At 43.9% G+C, this 16,279-nt stretch overlaps 1 protein-coding gene across 1 annotated transcript; it reads left to right on the top strand.

Moving 5' to 3' along the window:
- Nucleotides 1–4,868: 4,868 nt before the first annotated feature.
- On the top strand, nt 4,869–10,143 carry etaa1b (ETAA1 activator of ATR kinase b). The gene is made up of 6 exons (XM_041947983.1): nt 4,869–5,101; nt 5,509–5,637; nt 5,868–5,926; nt 6,054–6,163; nt 7,058–8,457; nt 9,237–10,143. Exons 1-6 carry the CDS (start codon nt 5,068–5,070, stop codon nt 9,347–9,349), a joined length of 1,845 nt encoding a protein of 614 aa, XP_041803917.1. The 5' UTR covers nt 4,869–5,067; the 3' UTR covers nt 9,350–10,143.
- The last annotated feature ends 6,136 nt before the right edge of the window (nt 10,144–16,279 follow it).

Below are 16,279 nucleotides of genomic sequence, written 5' to 3'. Positions count from 1 at the left end.
GGTTTCTTTGTTCAGTGACGACCAGTAAAACATCAGCACATTTACATCAACGTGGAGGATCCGGGGCACCTGAATGTTTTTCTTCATATCTCTTCCCTGCAACGACGACACTTTTCATTCACTTTGCCTGAAAGATGACACATGTTGCAGTTATCCTCAGCTCCCATGCATACGTTGTTAGGCTAAATATCTGCTGAGGTTTTAGTGAAATGAGAATCATTCTTTAACCGGGGAAGTGGAGGCTCCGGCTACAGGTCGTCTGTTCGTAACAGTTTCTGGCGCTCAATCAAAGAAATGCAGTTGATTGGCCTCCCCAATTCTCTACATTGATAAACTGCTTCCAAATGAAAACAATCAAAGCAGAATCAAGTATAATCAAGCATAGTAATTCACTGCAGCTTGTGTGGAAGTGTGTGAGTGTGTGTGTGGGTGGGTGGGTTGGTCGGTTGGTTGTGTGTGTGTGTGTGTGTGCTGCCTATTACAAAATACTATCTCAGCTGCACAGCACCTCAGCAAAACATTTTCTGCATGAATCTCTCTGCATCCAGTCAACACTGACTTTACTTACTGTATCTGTCTTTCTCCAAGACACACACACACACACACACACACACACACACACACAGTACTAAGGAGGTATACAAGCACCATCTAGTGCTTTATTCTGGAAATTGCTCTGCAGAATGTCAGAAATGTGTTGAAGCCTCCCGTTCTTCTCAGTGTAGAATATTTGTTTCGTAACTGATTTGACATTATCACTACCAGAATAATCAAGGCAGAAAGATGGTTAATTAATTCTGCGTCACATAATGAGAATAAGAAAACCAGCACTAAAGCCATCACATTCAGCAAACCTGCAAGGCAAACCCTTGTCATACACAATGACTCATTTATCGAAAGTCAAACTCTTACTGCTCCTCCTGACTGCATGCATGGGTTTGTAAAGGTACGAGGAATGAGCACATTTTGCTTAAAATGCCTCAAATCACTACCAGCAAGTGACTGAAAAATCAATAAGTGTGCACCAATCTCTTGTCAAAAGTTTGGTTCCCTTTCAGGAAAAGATTGTGAAGTTTCGGATTTTTTCTAACTTAATATTTCATTCTTGATCAAAGGAGTCATGCAGTGTGTTCAGTGGAAACTCTGAATACTGTGTGTGTGTGTGTGCGCGTGTGCATTTCGTCATGTACACATTCGTCATGTACCTCCTTTCCTCAGCTTTCAGAGATAAGAGGACGATGATGGTGGAAACATGGACTAGTTTCAACAGCACAAGGACTTATCTGCAATCATCAGCTCTAACCTGTTACCACTGAGGCAATTATTCATTTGACTGAGACGGATGCATGCAAAAAGCCGCATTTTTGAGCGTTCACTCAGTGAAATGCCAAATATAGTTTGACGGATTGATATTACTAAGGTTTAGCTAAGCTCCGGACAGATTCCAAGACCTGACCCTCATTCTGACTCAAGACCAAAACAGGCAATCGCTTTACCGCATGTGAAGCTGCAGCGGCTCTGAATTCAACTCTTTAATATTTAACTACAAGAAATAAAGATGTTCAAGAATCAAAGACAACAAACAAAGGTGAACTGAGTGAAGACAGAATGTACGATATGGAAGATTTTTCCGAAGGCTCAAAAATAAACTAGCAGCAGCCAAAATCAAGACAAATCAAAAGTGAATTAAAAACAATCTGAACTCTGAAAGGTTAGAAAAACAGTCTGGGCACAGAAACTGTGCTCAAACTGAGGTCACATTTGACAAATATGTTTTAGTGAGAGGTGTAAATCTGCATGTCCACTCCATAAACACACCAAAACAAAAGATAAGCCTTAGTTTAAAAAAAACCCTCGTGGACATATTTAGACTAAGAGCATTGTGTTAATAGTTTCTTTGACCTTCGATCTTAAGGCTCTAAGGCAGCTTTCACTTCAGATTGGCTCCTGCCTACAGTAGGTGATGTATTTTAAAAGCATTTTTTGTTGCATTGTTGAAATTCTCTGTACATCCTGACAACAGTCAATCAATCAAATGCTCTGACAAAAAAAAAAAAGAAAAAATGTGGTATCTGTGGCTGCTGCAGGTCTGCATGGAGCCCTACATGCCCGTCTACCTACATGCCTGCCTACCTGCTCACACTCTGCCATGACTTTCCACAAGGATAGGCAGACATGTCGCTAACGTTATGACGTGCTACTCGAACAAGAAAGAAAGTGCAGCCACATTTTCTCAATATTAACACAATGTCTTGACAGCTGCAGGTAGTGACTACAGCAACGGTCTTTGTTTAGATTCACTACGATACTGTTGGGTGTTTTCCTACATGTGAATGAGACATGAAGTAGTCGGATACGGTTAGCTACAGATACTCCTCTCCTCTCGTGAGCTCGTCCTCCAGCTGTGCGTCTTCGTGTGTTTTAGGGGAGTAGCTTTAGACGGAGGCCTGAATAGGGTGGGGATAGGATTTATCATGTTTGAATATCTTCAGAATCTAGCTTACTTTCGCTGGTTTCTCCAACATTACCTCACTGGGTTGCAGTCAAGACTCTGGTGTCCATGGTGACGCTCAGAAATGTGTCTTGCTTATAGTTACCTCACATGCATGTCTGAGCTGCACTGTGCAGAGTGATGAATGTGCAGAGTCTGACACAAGAAGGCTGTTTTCAAATTCATCTGCTGAAGGGTGAAAGTCAATCTGCGAGTTTAAGACGTGCGCGTACGGGAAGGGTTTTGTGGCATAACAACGCGTCGCATCGGGAACCAATCACGGTCACAAGTGTGATCTGGAAATGCAAACCCTCCGCTGCACATGCACCGAGACTTGTCAGTGAAGGACGAGACATCTTGCCTCCAGCCGTAAAGCTTTTCAGATGAAAAATATTTGCATAGTCATGGATTCAGCATTTTTCAGTGAGGGTGGAGTATGTGGAATTTTGAGGATATTTAACAAGGTAGCTGAACTGTTTGGGAAAATCCATATCAGAGAGCAGAGTGTTTCTCATACGTCCTGATTCATGTCTCAGGGGGTCTTTAAACGTCAGGTTTTTTGAGGGCTGATTGTTTAGGGTGAAGAATGCCAACGGCTGATGTATGTGCCAGTTTTCTGCATATTTGATGACTGAGAACAAGATGGAACACTAAATTGAATTAAAACTAATGCAAATGAAATTCTTATGTTAGAAACTGTGAAGCAGATGAGGCCAGTCTCGTCCAAGATTTTCCATTCCGACTTCCATTATTTTTGGGGGGTTTTGGCCTTGGTTTGTTGACAGCACTCAAATGTACTTACAACTACAACACATCAGACTTTGTTGGGGAAATGATGATAAAGTTGTAGACTTATTTCCATTACTGCCAACCTTTATCATGGGGGAGACGGAGTATACAGGAGAACCATGGTGTCCAGTCGAGTAAACTCATTTCCTTACATTGACTCCATTAGAAGTTGCTTAATCTGACTAATCTGTTATTGAAAGGAACCATACTGACTGTTGACAAAGCTGCGGTGAAGGCTGATCCTCCCCAGCCTGATACTCACAAGCTGCAGACACAGTTGCAGCCTTACCGTGGTAACCTCAGCAGACCTTTGTTGCATTTTTGCCAAACGCAGTGTAATACGAATTGTGCCTGCGAATATGTTTGAATCACATAATAAACATTTGCGAAAAGTGTGACTGATTTATTTGACAATAGGCATGCAATCCACACAAACAACACCCTTCACAACAAGGCTTCTACAAACAAACAAGCTTCAGGCCCAATGAAGCCTGCACAATTACTGCAAAACATCTGGGTAGACCTACTTGGTAGTACCAGGCTGTCTACCAAAATATTTACTGTGCTGCTTCCAAGCAGCCAAGAATAATACAAGGTCAGATTTAATGTCGGTATTTCATGATGTTCCCAGATAAAGCAGAGTTTAAGGGCATAAATGTGGATTTGCTCCCATTTTGTTGAAACTAACTTTCAAATGGAAAAAAAAACTGCAGTGATAATTGACTTTTCAGAGGAATGGTAACGTTTCCAGAAACTGACAGCATGATGAAACAAATTTCATTTTTATTCTTACTGAGGCTCGGTAGTCTGAAGCAGACAACTGAAGTCTGGAGACTGTCAGGGGTCCGTGAACTGGCACGCTGACATAATGTGTGAGGTCTTCTTCATGGTTTTCTCACATAATCTCCTGTTGAAATCAAAATTTGACCACAAATATTCAGTGGTGGAAGAAATATTCTGATATTTTACCTGCAAAAAAGTAGCAATACCACAATTTTAAAATACTTTATTAGCATCAAACTGCAGGCTACATACAGTATAAAGTAAAAGTACTCACTATGGAGGCAAACTGGGCTGTCAGTGTTTATTATTTATAATACTGATGCATAATATGTAATTAATATTGTAGCTCACTGCAGTGGAGCAAATTTGACCTATTTTATATCATGTTTTTGACCCTTGCTTCACTGTTTTTACAATTTACTGTAACAATGCATTTATTCTATATGCACATTGTAGGTTTTGAGGAATCTAAATCTACAAAGTAACCAGTGCTAAATAAATGTAGTTGAGTAAGGGTTGGCCAACAGTCCTTCCCTCTGAAATGTAGTAATAAAATGACAATATTCTGTAGGATACTTATAAAAGTTGTACTACTACGTGGACCATGACAGTGAAATCGTAGATACCTTCCAGTTGGTCATTTGATTGATGTCGGTCTGTTGTCGAACGAGCTGCGACAAAAACCTGCCCGCCCGGGATCCGTAGTTTGATGACGTCACGGCCAAACATGGCGGCTCGCTCGGAATGAATGAGCTGAGAGCGAAAACACAACAAAAGTGTTGTCGAAAACACGACGAAACTTTGAATGGAAAGTATCAGCGACGCTGCTGTAAACCTCCACGAAGCCGTTAGTACGATGATGTTCTCGGGAGGCTGCGCTGCTCCCTTTGCCTCAGTGGACCACGACAGAGCCGCCCGCCGGCACTGCTGACTCCCCTGAGCTGTGGAGGACAGTTTCCAAACTTTGTCACAGCAAAATACAGGACAGCGTAACAGGAAAGCAGATGCCTGGCACGGCAACGTCACCTATGCGTAAAGGTGAGGCTGCGGATCGATTGAAATAATAACCGATCTGCTACTGAGCAGGTGAAGTTGATTATCAGAGCAAACTGATGAAAACATTCAACTATCTGCACACACAGAGGAGACACGGCGGCCATTAAGCGATCAAACAGATTATGACAGCGGTAGCATGCTAGCTGACTGTATTACTTCTTGCTTTAACTAATTTCATGATACACACTTCTAACTTTGTACTAATACACTCCTAAACTTCTGAGTGAAATTGTTTGTGTGCTTAAACGTACAGCATCTAACACCTGAAGGACAGTCTCTTGCTGCTGTCTGATCTTGTACACTGTTAAGTTAAATGCACTGAAATAACTAACCACAGCAAATGGACTTCATGAAGCTGATATAACACTTGATATCTGTATGAACCACAGATTTTCAGAGTCCGAAGGGCAGCGGCTGCCGCAGATACCCCGGCCTGAATAATGGGGACTCTCCAGGAGATGGGGAGCCCTCACAAGACATTTTCTGGGATCCAACATCTCCCACTCCAGCTAATACAGGTAAACAACACTGATTGACCACACAGAAATCACATCTGGACGAGTGACAGCATGCACATCTGCTGAACATGCGTCTTGCTGTTGTACTTCATGACCAGAGGGTAAAATAATGCAACTAACCGTACAGAAGAATCGACAGCTTGAGTCTCAAAGATCACGCGTTATTTTAATTGTTTTTTGTGCTGTTAATCGTATAACAAGTATTTGCTCTCACCTGTTTTCTGGCTCAGGGCTCAGGAACTCCAGAGTCGTGGAAATATCGGATATCGTCGACCGCATTGCTCCAAAGGTCAGTCGTGTCTTCACTAATATTAGATTAACCACTGACTCAACATGTCAGAGTCATCGTGGAAATAGGCCCTTAAAAAGATTATTTTGAAAGACCCTCTTGAACGTTGTGCTTGTGTCTGACACAGGATGTGAAGAGGAAGGAGGCTGAATCTCCTCTGCTGCAGTGGATTGGTGACAGCGCCGTCTCCTGCACACCAGACATACCGAAGCCAAGAGTCCAGAAGAGGTCCTCTCGGTGCGTAATCAATTTATCGATCTAGATGCTTGCTGACTGCGGACATTAACAAACACCATATGCAAGCATTATGTCGTTTTTATCCGTAGCACTTTATTATTTTTACATTTGTATGCCTCAGTGCTGGCGACAGAGACACTGAGGCATACAACTGTCTTCAAATTTGGCACAAACGTCCACTTGGACTCAAGGATGAAATGATAAGAATTTAGTCATCAAAAGTAATTTTGACCTCACAAAACATAACTTCCTCAGAATTCCTGCACTAATTCTGACAAAAGTTCACACAAATGTCTCATAGGATGAAATGAAGCGATGACATTTTATATCCAAAAGGTCAAAGTTTCACTGTGACATCATAACTTGCTCCAAAAACACCTTTCTGGCCATTATTGAACTCCATAACTCAGGAACAGAAGGCAGATTGAATTGGTGACACTAATCTTGGGCGTCCACCTTGAAGCTGTGGTAAATGTATTGATCTTCTGTGCTGCCGGGTTGAACATGTGTGTGAAGCATCCATGTTTTACAATCTGTAGCGTCTTTGCAGAGACATCCATTTTTAAAGCATTGTTGTCCACCATAAGCTCATTGGTTCTGCTGATAGTGAGCTTCAGGTTATTGTTGTAGCACCATGTGATGAAGCTCTCTATCAGCCCTTTGTACTCCTCTGTAGAAATAGTCTCTAAGTGAAGACAGCATGTTTCTCAATGGAAGCTATTTACTGGAATCACACATTTGATTCCCTCAAAGTCTTCACTACATATATAAGTCTGGATAGACATGGATGTACACTGAACTTGACTGGTTGGCATCAACCGTGAGATGTTATTTCTAGTTCTGTCTTTTTAGGATTGATGATTATTTCCCTTGTCCATCGTTTCCTCTCTACAGGCAGAGCAGTGTGGAGGACCTCATGAAACTGGCCAGGCAGTTTGACAAGAACATGCAACAAGACAGGGAGACTTCAGAACAGCTTAACACCATCAACAACAACCTCAATGAACGTGGGAACGCTTCCGAAACAAAACTGTCAGAGACGTCTTTCTCTAGCAGTGTGAGGGACCTGAAGTGTCCAACCTCATTGGATCAGGTGGAGTCAGAGCTGCACGCTCTGTTTGACTGCTCCACCCAGAGATTCAGCGGTCGGCTAAGCCAGGGCTCCTCAGCATCGGCCTGTTCACAGGAAATAAAAGACCAACCTGTGAGTTCAACTTCAGCTGAACTCCGACAATCAGAGCTCAGGTCAGCTGACACGTCTGGCCCGGCTGCACATCCTGCTGAAGAAAAAGGATCTTGCAGTTCGAGTGCGAACAACTGTGATGACTTTGATGACGACTGGGAGAACGATGACCTACTTAATGACTCTTTTGTGCTGGCGATGACCCAGGATCCCGACCAGCAACATGACACCAACCCTAAAACCAACTTGCAGTCTAACACAAAGACAAACACTGCTCAGTTCACCTCTGCGTGCAAACCTGCTGCAAATACAAACTCTGCACATCAGCCTTCAAGCTTGCACTCCAAGCCGAGCTGCAGTGCACTCCAAGAACTGTGTCCCAAACCAAAGACTACCAACCGAAGCACTTTCAAGTTAGAGCCCAACCCTCACTTCCAGCCCAAGGAGGCATCCAAGTCCAGCTTCACTGTTGCACAACCTAAACCACAGATGTCGACCACAAAAACGCTGTCTACTCCTCAACCTGACAAGATCACTAAGACTGAGGAGAAGACTTGTGTAGCTGCCTGCTCTGTTAAAGACATTTCAGACAGCCTGTGGGATGATGGGGACGATGACGCGCTGCTCTACCAGGTATGTGACAGGGTGGAGAGGATCTCCAACAGTCAACAGCTGCAAGTGAGGACCAGCAACTGCCAAGAAAAACAAGATGTTGCAGTAGACGGACAGCGAAAAGTCACAGCACCTCTGCCGATCGACGCGGCCGGGTCCGCGAACGCCAGTGCCAGCGCTAGTAGACAGTCGCCATGTGCTTTTGTTCGATCTAACTCATTACCGGAGACTAGCTGCGAATCTGTGAACTACCGAGGATGGAGCGTTCCCATGAAGGGCGCCAGCAACAAATCACGGATGTCACAGAGCCTCCCAGGAAGCCACATGAGTCTGGGCACATTTAGCCAGTGCAGGGATTCCTCTGGAACTTTCCACGGAGGGAACGCTAATGTGGATATGAGGCCGCATACGGTGACAGCCAGGGCACCGCAGAACTCCAAGTCCCACCACATAGCCTTCAAGAGAAATGTGTCTGACTCGGCAGTTATAAGCAGCAAAGGTAAGCTCTCTGAATGCTGATGTTTGCACCTGGGCTGTATTGAAATGAATTATATGTTTAGAAGAAAAATTAAACCTTTTTCAGTTTGGATGTTTAATGTCACATCGGGCAGATTGTTCGTGAAAGAAAAAGCCACAAGTTAGATTTATCAAAACAGCACAGATGTCTGAAATTGGAGAAAAAGCATTTAATAAACTCCATTCAGTAAAACATATAATAGCTAAAGGTTTTTCCATTTAGACAAAGTTTTTGCTCGTCTTTGTAAATGTTATTTTGGTTAAGTCAATGCGTCTTTGTACTTCTCTTCCATCTACTCTCCTCAGTGCTTTGCTGCAAGACTGGATATTGAAACGAAAACTCACAAGTAAAACAGATGTCACATGTTGTTCTTGTAATCATTGACAGTCCGGTGCATGTGCACATGAACAATTCTCCCACAGTGCCAGTAAACATAATGCCATGGCTTTCATTTGTGCTGCTGTCAGGAGTCCAAACCTCAGGAAGCTTCATTGCCAGTGAATTGCAGACTGATTTTCTTCTGGACCTGGAGAGTTTTTTTTTGTGCTTTCAAATGAGCGTCACCATGGGTACCCGATGGTTTTGGTAGCGATGTTTTCATGTTAACAAATTAAAACCAAGTTGTTCGAGGTCAAAGCAACGACGCACAAGTTCTGATTTAGGGCTGATTTCCTCTTTTCTCCCGAGGTCTTTGCAAGTCTTTTAATTGTCAACATAACCACATTTCACTCATTCGTCTGACTTTCCTTCCTCCTCTACAGTTTTCGTCACAAGCCAGATGACAGGGAAGTGCTCGTCACCCGAGATTGAGAGGAAGAAACAGGAAGCCCTGGCCAGGAGGCGACTGAGGATGCAGAACGCCGCAAAACCATAGAGGAGCTCCATCCTGACTGAAGGGATGTTATTATAATGCAATAAGCTGTTACTAAATCATCATTCCATGCCAGTGGTGCAGTCACCTCCTTTACAAGATGTTTAACATCATAAAATCTTAAATATCATCCTCCATAGCGTTTTGGATGATTTGCTTGACTCTGCACAGGAAGGACCTCGTGTCTGTCAAAAACTAGCGGATGCTCGTTGTAAGAGCTGCTGGACACTTTCGCAGACAAACATTTCTTTGGGGCTGAACTATAGATGTAATAGATGAGAAAATGTCTGTTTTATATGTGAAAATGAGCATTGTTTGCTTGTCACATTTTTCATCATTTCAGTTTTGCACAGGTCAGAATCAAGTGTTAAAGACAGTGTTTTGGCCCTCTGCTGTAGGCCCAGTTTATTGTAACAGCCACGCTATGCACCTTTTAGAAATTCTCAACCTAACAGCAGTAACAGCACAACCATGGAGGCGCACGTTTTGATTCCCACGGGATGAGACTGAACGAGGAAGTTCAGATCGACTGTGTTCGGAGCGTTGATCTGCGGTGGACAGGTCAGACAACAACCAGATCAAGATGCTTGTGACCTCTTTGTTTCGATCTCAGTGCCTTAGTGTGTCATTATGAATTTGGCTGCAGTCCGACAGCAACATGATAATTTGTCTTTCATGATGTTTGAGCCTTGTATGAACGAAGAAACGTCTGAGCACAGTTGATCGAGAAGAACATTGTTTGTAGCCGTTTCATTTAGTTTCAGCTGTCTGACTGGTGTCCATATTTTCGTTTTTCAGGTTCATGTTGTCACTGTTTTCTATGCTGTTGCTCTCACCTGCAAAACACTAAACAAAGGAATAAACATTTCACCCTGTGAACAAACTGCAAAGTTGTTAAGACGCATCTTAAACAGTGTAACAGACACTGTCTTTATGGGTCATGTACGTTGTGTTAACTCTTGGAAACTGGACCGTGGAACTGCTCAAACTTCAAGGCTAGTTGACCAAAATTTCTAACTTGCCTGAACGGATCCACTGTGAGCCAGATTGTTCATCCTCCAGGCAACTAATCAGGCGTTGTGACCTCCCTCAAACTGAACACAAACAACCAGCGATCTGGCAGGAATTTGGGGAACAACCGACTCTTGCTTGGGCTTTAAAGGTGCACTCCAGTGATTTAGTATTTTCATCAAGAAAAAAACATGTTCAAAATCGAAGCAGTAGAGGCCAAAATATCCTGACTTTTAGTCCCTCGTATGAATCAAGCTTGAAAAGTACCCATCCAACATTTCCCATAATTCAGCTGATCACGTCTGTCGAGATGAGCCCTCCCGGCTTCGAAACGTTGTCCGTCCACCAAAAACCGGTTCTATCGTCCAGTTTGTATGTCTGCAGCTGCTTTTATCTGGATCAAACCATCCTAACATGCAAGGATACATAACTTTATGTCAAATAGCAAAGGTACGTCTTTGATTAACTTGTTGCTTGTGACCAAATTAAGTGCTTATCTTTTTTGCAGTTATCCTTATGACTGCAATATTTCACCTGCAACGTTATAACCAATCCAATCGGTATTTGGCACACGACCATATTTGGGTATGACGCCATACTCCAAAACCGACACCTCCGGTTTTTAACATAGAATTTGAAGTCTAGAGCCTGAGCTGGGATAACGCTGATTAAACCATTGGGCTCGCTCCCTTCAGAGCCACAGAGGACGCTGTGCAGCTGTCCTCACAGGCTGAGTTATACTCCTGACTGGACCTCGAGTGGAATTGGTGGAGTTCTTTGTCGAAGTCTTTTTTTTGCTGCATCACTGGCTCTCACTTTCGTATCAAGCAGCTGGTCGGGATTTCGAGTGTACACAGACCGCCTCCTTACTGCAGTTATTGGCAGCCATTACTCTAACCTCTGTGTATTTCAGGACTGTTGACAGGTCGAGCAGATACGATGGGCCCATTTCGCAAACGCTCGAATCTGTTTTCAACAAGTTGCTGCATGAAAAGGAAGACCATTGTGGTCGTGCAGCAGCGCCAGTGTGCAGCATATTATTGATATTAGACATGAGGGATTATTTTAATATGAGGGCTAATTTGTCCTCTGGCCTCTTATCACTCTACTCACCTGCTGTGGTGTGTGTGTGAGGGTAATACAATGTTCCTCTTTGTAATCCCAAGAGAATTCTGCAGTGTTCCTCCTTCAAGCCCTTCCCCAGCCATTACATGCCTGTGAGTTCCCAGGTGTGTGTGTGTGAGACGGGTGGTCTGCAGGTGTGTCTATTGGAGTATTTATCCCATTCCAAGCACGTAATAGGCCCCATCCTCCTCCCTGCCCTATCTGTTTCCCCTCCCCACCCAGCCCGACTGTAAATCAGATGGCAGGGCAATTTGGCAACAGCATAAAGGCCCCTGGTTTTTATGACTATGATTATGGTTATGATGATGACGACTAGTATTTATTTCAACTATCTGATGAAACCCTTGGCTAAAGCTAACAGGTGTCGAGCAGGTACAATATCGTGCGCGCTGAAGGATCCCTGTAATGCCGCCATAGAGAGCGAAATATCGCCCGCCAAACAGAAGAATGGGCTGTTTCAGCGCCCACTCGTCACGCCGTACATGGAGCAATTTCTGATTATTGGATGGGAGTGGAGCGCCACAACGTCCTCTTTGTAGAGAGAGAATGATTTATGGCTGTTAGTCAGGCAGAAGGCAGTAATTGCCGCAGTGACGATTATGTTACCATGGCACCTGTTTAAACTGTCTATTCTTGTGTGAATGTTTTCATTTTTTGGAAGAGGGGGATTTGCAGCTTGAAACTGATGTGCGGAGACGTTAATTGAAGTTGGGAAAGGGTCTGGGATGGTGTGGTAGCAATTTGCTGGGGAAGGAGAGAACGTGATGGACAGATTAGTGGCGTGTTATCTGATATATTAGGGAAAGTTTGTTTAAAAAAGCAAAAACAACCTGGAATATTTTCTTAAGCATGCGAGACAGAAGCAGTCTATTCGGAAAGTACAATAAATACACTGAGAGGTGGGCTGAGAATATTGCCGAAAAGACAGTCTGGAAATGTGTATTTGCATGTTGCTGCATTCTTCAATAACATACTGTACTGACGCACAAAGATACGCTTTCTTTTCACACATTTCGCTCTCAGTAATGATGATGAAGGACGGCACAATCAAGGTGTGACAGCTTGGAGGCTGAGAGTTGTTGTGTGCTGACTCTGACCTCTGACCTCACCTGTGTGGGTGTTTCAAGTGAAAAGAGGATTCCTCCTTCATGGATCAAAACAATATCTTCATTGTATCACAGTTTCAGGGCTCAGAGGCCTGGACTGATGAAGGATAAGGAGAAGAAATCTCAGGATGAATCCTCCTGATGGGTAAATTAAATGAGTCACGGTCCTCCCTCCCTCAAAACCTGCTGTGAAGGTGTCTGTTAGCGAGGGACGTGCTGTTAGTCTAAATCATACTCGATAGTAATGTCAAACTGATGTTTCTTTCAACAAGGATAAAGACGATTAACAAAGCCATTTCTCTCAACATTTCTCTTAAAATGTGTTTGATTTGAGTCTACTTTGGTGGTCACTGACTATAAAAATAATATATTTGTCCCTCACCTTTCAAGAGAATACATTCACAAACTATTTTTTTTCTCTTTTATGATTTAATGATCATCATATCGTGATACATAATTTATCTCCAGAGTAAAATCCTCAGTTTTCTCCCCTGCACTGCGAGGTCAGAGGTCAGGGTCTGCAACGCAGCAGCAGAACTGGAACCAGAGGCTCGATCTCATTCCTGCCACCAAAACCTCACCATTCATTCTTCCTCTGTTTGATCAGTTGTGTGGAAGGTTGCCACCTTAATGACTCTGCCCAACTAAGCAAAGAGAGAAGGAAAAAAAAGGGCTGTAAAAACCCTCCGGCTGAAAGAGTGCTCCAGTATGGACTTGTGATAATCCACTACCCACAAATGCAGAAGAAAAAAAAATCATCCTGGATTCCATCTTTCTTGCATCTGTGTCTAAACTGTCATGTGGTTGAATGACTACAATGATCTAAGCGAGTCAAGTTTAAGTTCACAGCGTTAACATGACGTCGTCTTGCCTAGTGAGTGCCGTTGCTTCACTTCCAGCTGTTCCAGAAGGAAAATAATGGTAGGCACAGAAATCTAAGGTGATACTGTTTTAGGAACCAGAGCTGCAAGAGTAGCACTTATTCCCCTCTGGTTACCCCTCCTCGCCGTCTCTCTGCACTCATCCCAGCATGGGGTTGAAGTGGCGGAAGTGAGTAATGAGACCTGGAGGCGTGCTAGTGTGCTGGATTACCGTTGCATTTGCAGTAGATCAATGTGAGGCAAACTTTTCCAAGGGCATCCGCTGTTCCGCAAAACAGACTCCAAGAACAGCAAATATAAATTAAGCGTCTTTAGAAATTTGACCCGAGGTAGCTATTGCCTCCTTAACCCGGGTGCAGAGAAGCCGTTGGAGATAGCATCGCTAATCGCTTTCCCATGCCGCGAGGCCGCGCTGCAGAGAGGCTGAGCACTGCTTTCATAGCTCAGATTATGACTAATACATGTCACACATGCATCAGCTTCTCTTTTTCCACTCTTTCTGTCTCTTACTGTCTAAATCTGGCTATCTCTCTCTCATCTGGTTGTATATCTGCGTCCCTGTCTCACACACACACACACACAGCGGAGGAGGTGTGCAGCACTGTGGCAGCAGCCTGTCAGCAGCGTAAATGACCTGTGAAGAGTTTCACGGTGCGTGTCATTAGGCAGCTTTAGATTTGTTTCAACAGCGCTTTACCTGAGGGCTCCATTCATGGGCCCCCAGGTATGACTGCCCTCCCCACTTGGGGGGGGGGGGGGGGTTGCCAAATCTCCCCACTCCCCCCACAGAAGACAGTGATGGAAAACCCATGAGCATGATGGGGCAATGCTTAAGTGTGGAGTTCAGGGTGTTTGGGGAGTCCAGTGCTGCAAGAAAAACAGTGTCATCTTTTCGATCGTTGTTTAGACACAGTTTTTGCACATTTCTGTTGTTTCTCTGGAACCGTTTTACTGTGACTGACTATTTATTGGTTAAGCGTGTTCACAGAATTTCTTAGGAGCTTCACAGAAAGAAGAATGAATCTTGGGATTGCACGGCATCAAAGCTGGATAAACACGCCTCGGATTTTTAGGCTTCAACATATTCTCAGTAGTAAACTTTTTGTCTGTCTCTACACATGTCCTGAGTGTCTTGGTGATGTATAACATCAACATACCTCAAATTTTTGAGAGCCTAAAAGGGATTTTTTCCACCCATCTGATGCAAATCTTCCATTTCTGTAAGTTGCTGGCACTTTTATCCAAGCAATTTACAACTAGTTAATCAGCAGAATATCTTTTCTTGGAAAAATAAGTCACGTAAAGGTCAAAGTCACCCAGACGCGCTAGTGATAAGGAGCAAGGAGTTGTCTACCAAAGCGTTGTTATTACAGTCTAAATCATTGCTTTGGAATGGAAGGAGGAACAGAAAAAACACCTCCTGTGAAGGATTTATCAGCCCACTGGAAGCTCTGCATCAGCGCAACTTTCTAAAACGTCTTTTGCGCTGTTCAATCCTGGATTATCATGTTTTTTTTTTTTAAATCTGCTCCGTCCAAACTGATCCCGTATTGATATCCCTGCATCGCCACGCTTTATTAAGCATGCTGATAAGGGTCTGCAGACTCAACCGTGTTTTGAGAAACAAGACTCTCTTGCACACAGCCAACAAATATCCCTGTTGCCACATTCCTCCGGCCTATATCTGCCAACACCTTTGCGCTACAATGGCTTTGGCCCTTTTTTTTCCCCAGCCCGTAATAGTCAGCGTGGGCTGTAATGGTCTGTTGACAGGTTTAGGCTGAGGTAATTTTGTTGCCGGGCTTTACAGTGAGGTGCCAAATCTTCCCCTGAGGACAAAAAGGAGCAGCAGATGCAGGGAAGCTAGCTATTAGCTTTCTAATATGCACTGTTTTTATTGAGCGATTGTTATTGCAAAAGTTTGGGGGGCGAAAGCGTCTGCAAATCATTTTTATATCCGGGCTTTCACACAACGTCGGCTCATCTTTAAGGACTCGGAGGTAATTGCAGGGTTAGTTGTTGCTTTGTTGTGCAGTAAGAGACGAACCGGGTGCTAAAATGTTAAGTGGCGCTAGCTTCTGCGAGTTGTGTGCTCTTGAGTTAAAATGGCTCCCGCTGTGCAGAGGCGCAGTTCATTATTTGAAGCGGGACTGCATAAAGAGAGGCCAGCTGAGTGGAACTCCAGCTGCTGGACTAACACACACACACACACACACACACATGCAATGTACAAACACACCATGGAAAATGCAAGGGAAAGCAAGATTGTTGAGGCCAAGGGGTTCCCTTAGCAATGTGCAAAGCAGATCAACCGCGCGCGCGCACACACACACACACACACACACACACACACAGAATCCACAAGCACCTGCCAGCTGACCATCTCCTGTGGGATGGAGGCCCCAGGGTTCCCCAGTGCTACACACACACACACACACACACACACACAGTTCGTTGTGACCTTTTCAGGGTCACGCTGGGTCCTGCCTGTGCCTGCATGCTGATGGTGAGCAGCTAATGATGGCCGGTCTTTGTACTGTTCGATCATCTGGCTCTCATTTAGGACGGGTGGCGAGAGGAGCGAGAGGCCACATTACACGGAGCAGCATTCAGAGCCTGGAAGCGTTTGTGAAGTGAAGGTTTTTTCATCCAAACAGTTTGGCCTGCAATGAATACAACAATATCTGTTGTAAAATGACAAGCTGCTAATTGTGTTTTAGTCTTCGAGTTTTCTATTTATGGCTCGAGTTTCTGTCTTTCCTCATTCTGTTTACCGCTCACGCTAACTAACTACCCCGTCTCTCAAAACA

Source organism: Chelmon rostratus, chromosome 11 (assembly GCF_017976325.1).
Source record: "Chelmon rostratus isolate fCheRos1 chromosome 11, fCheRos1.pri, whole genome shotgun sequence".
NCBI lineage: Eukaryota > Metazoa > Chordata > Actinopteri > Chaetodontiformes > Chaetodontidae > Chelmon > Chelmon rostratus.
This window is presented reverse-complemented; position numbering and strand designations above follow the sequence as displayed.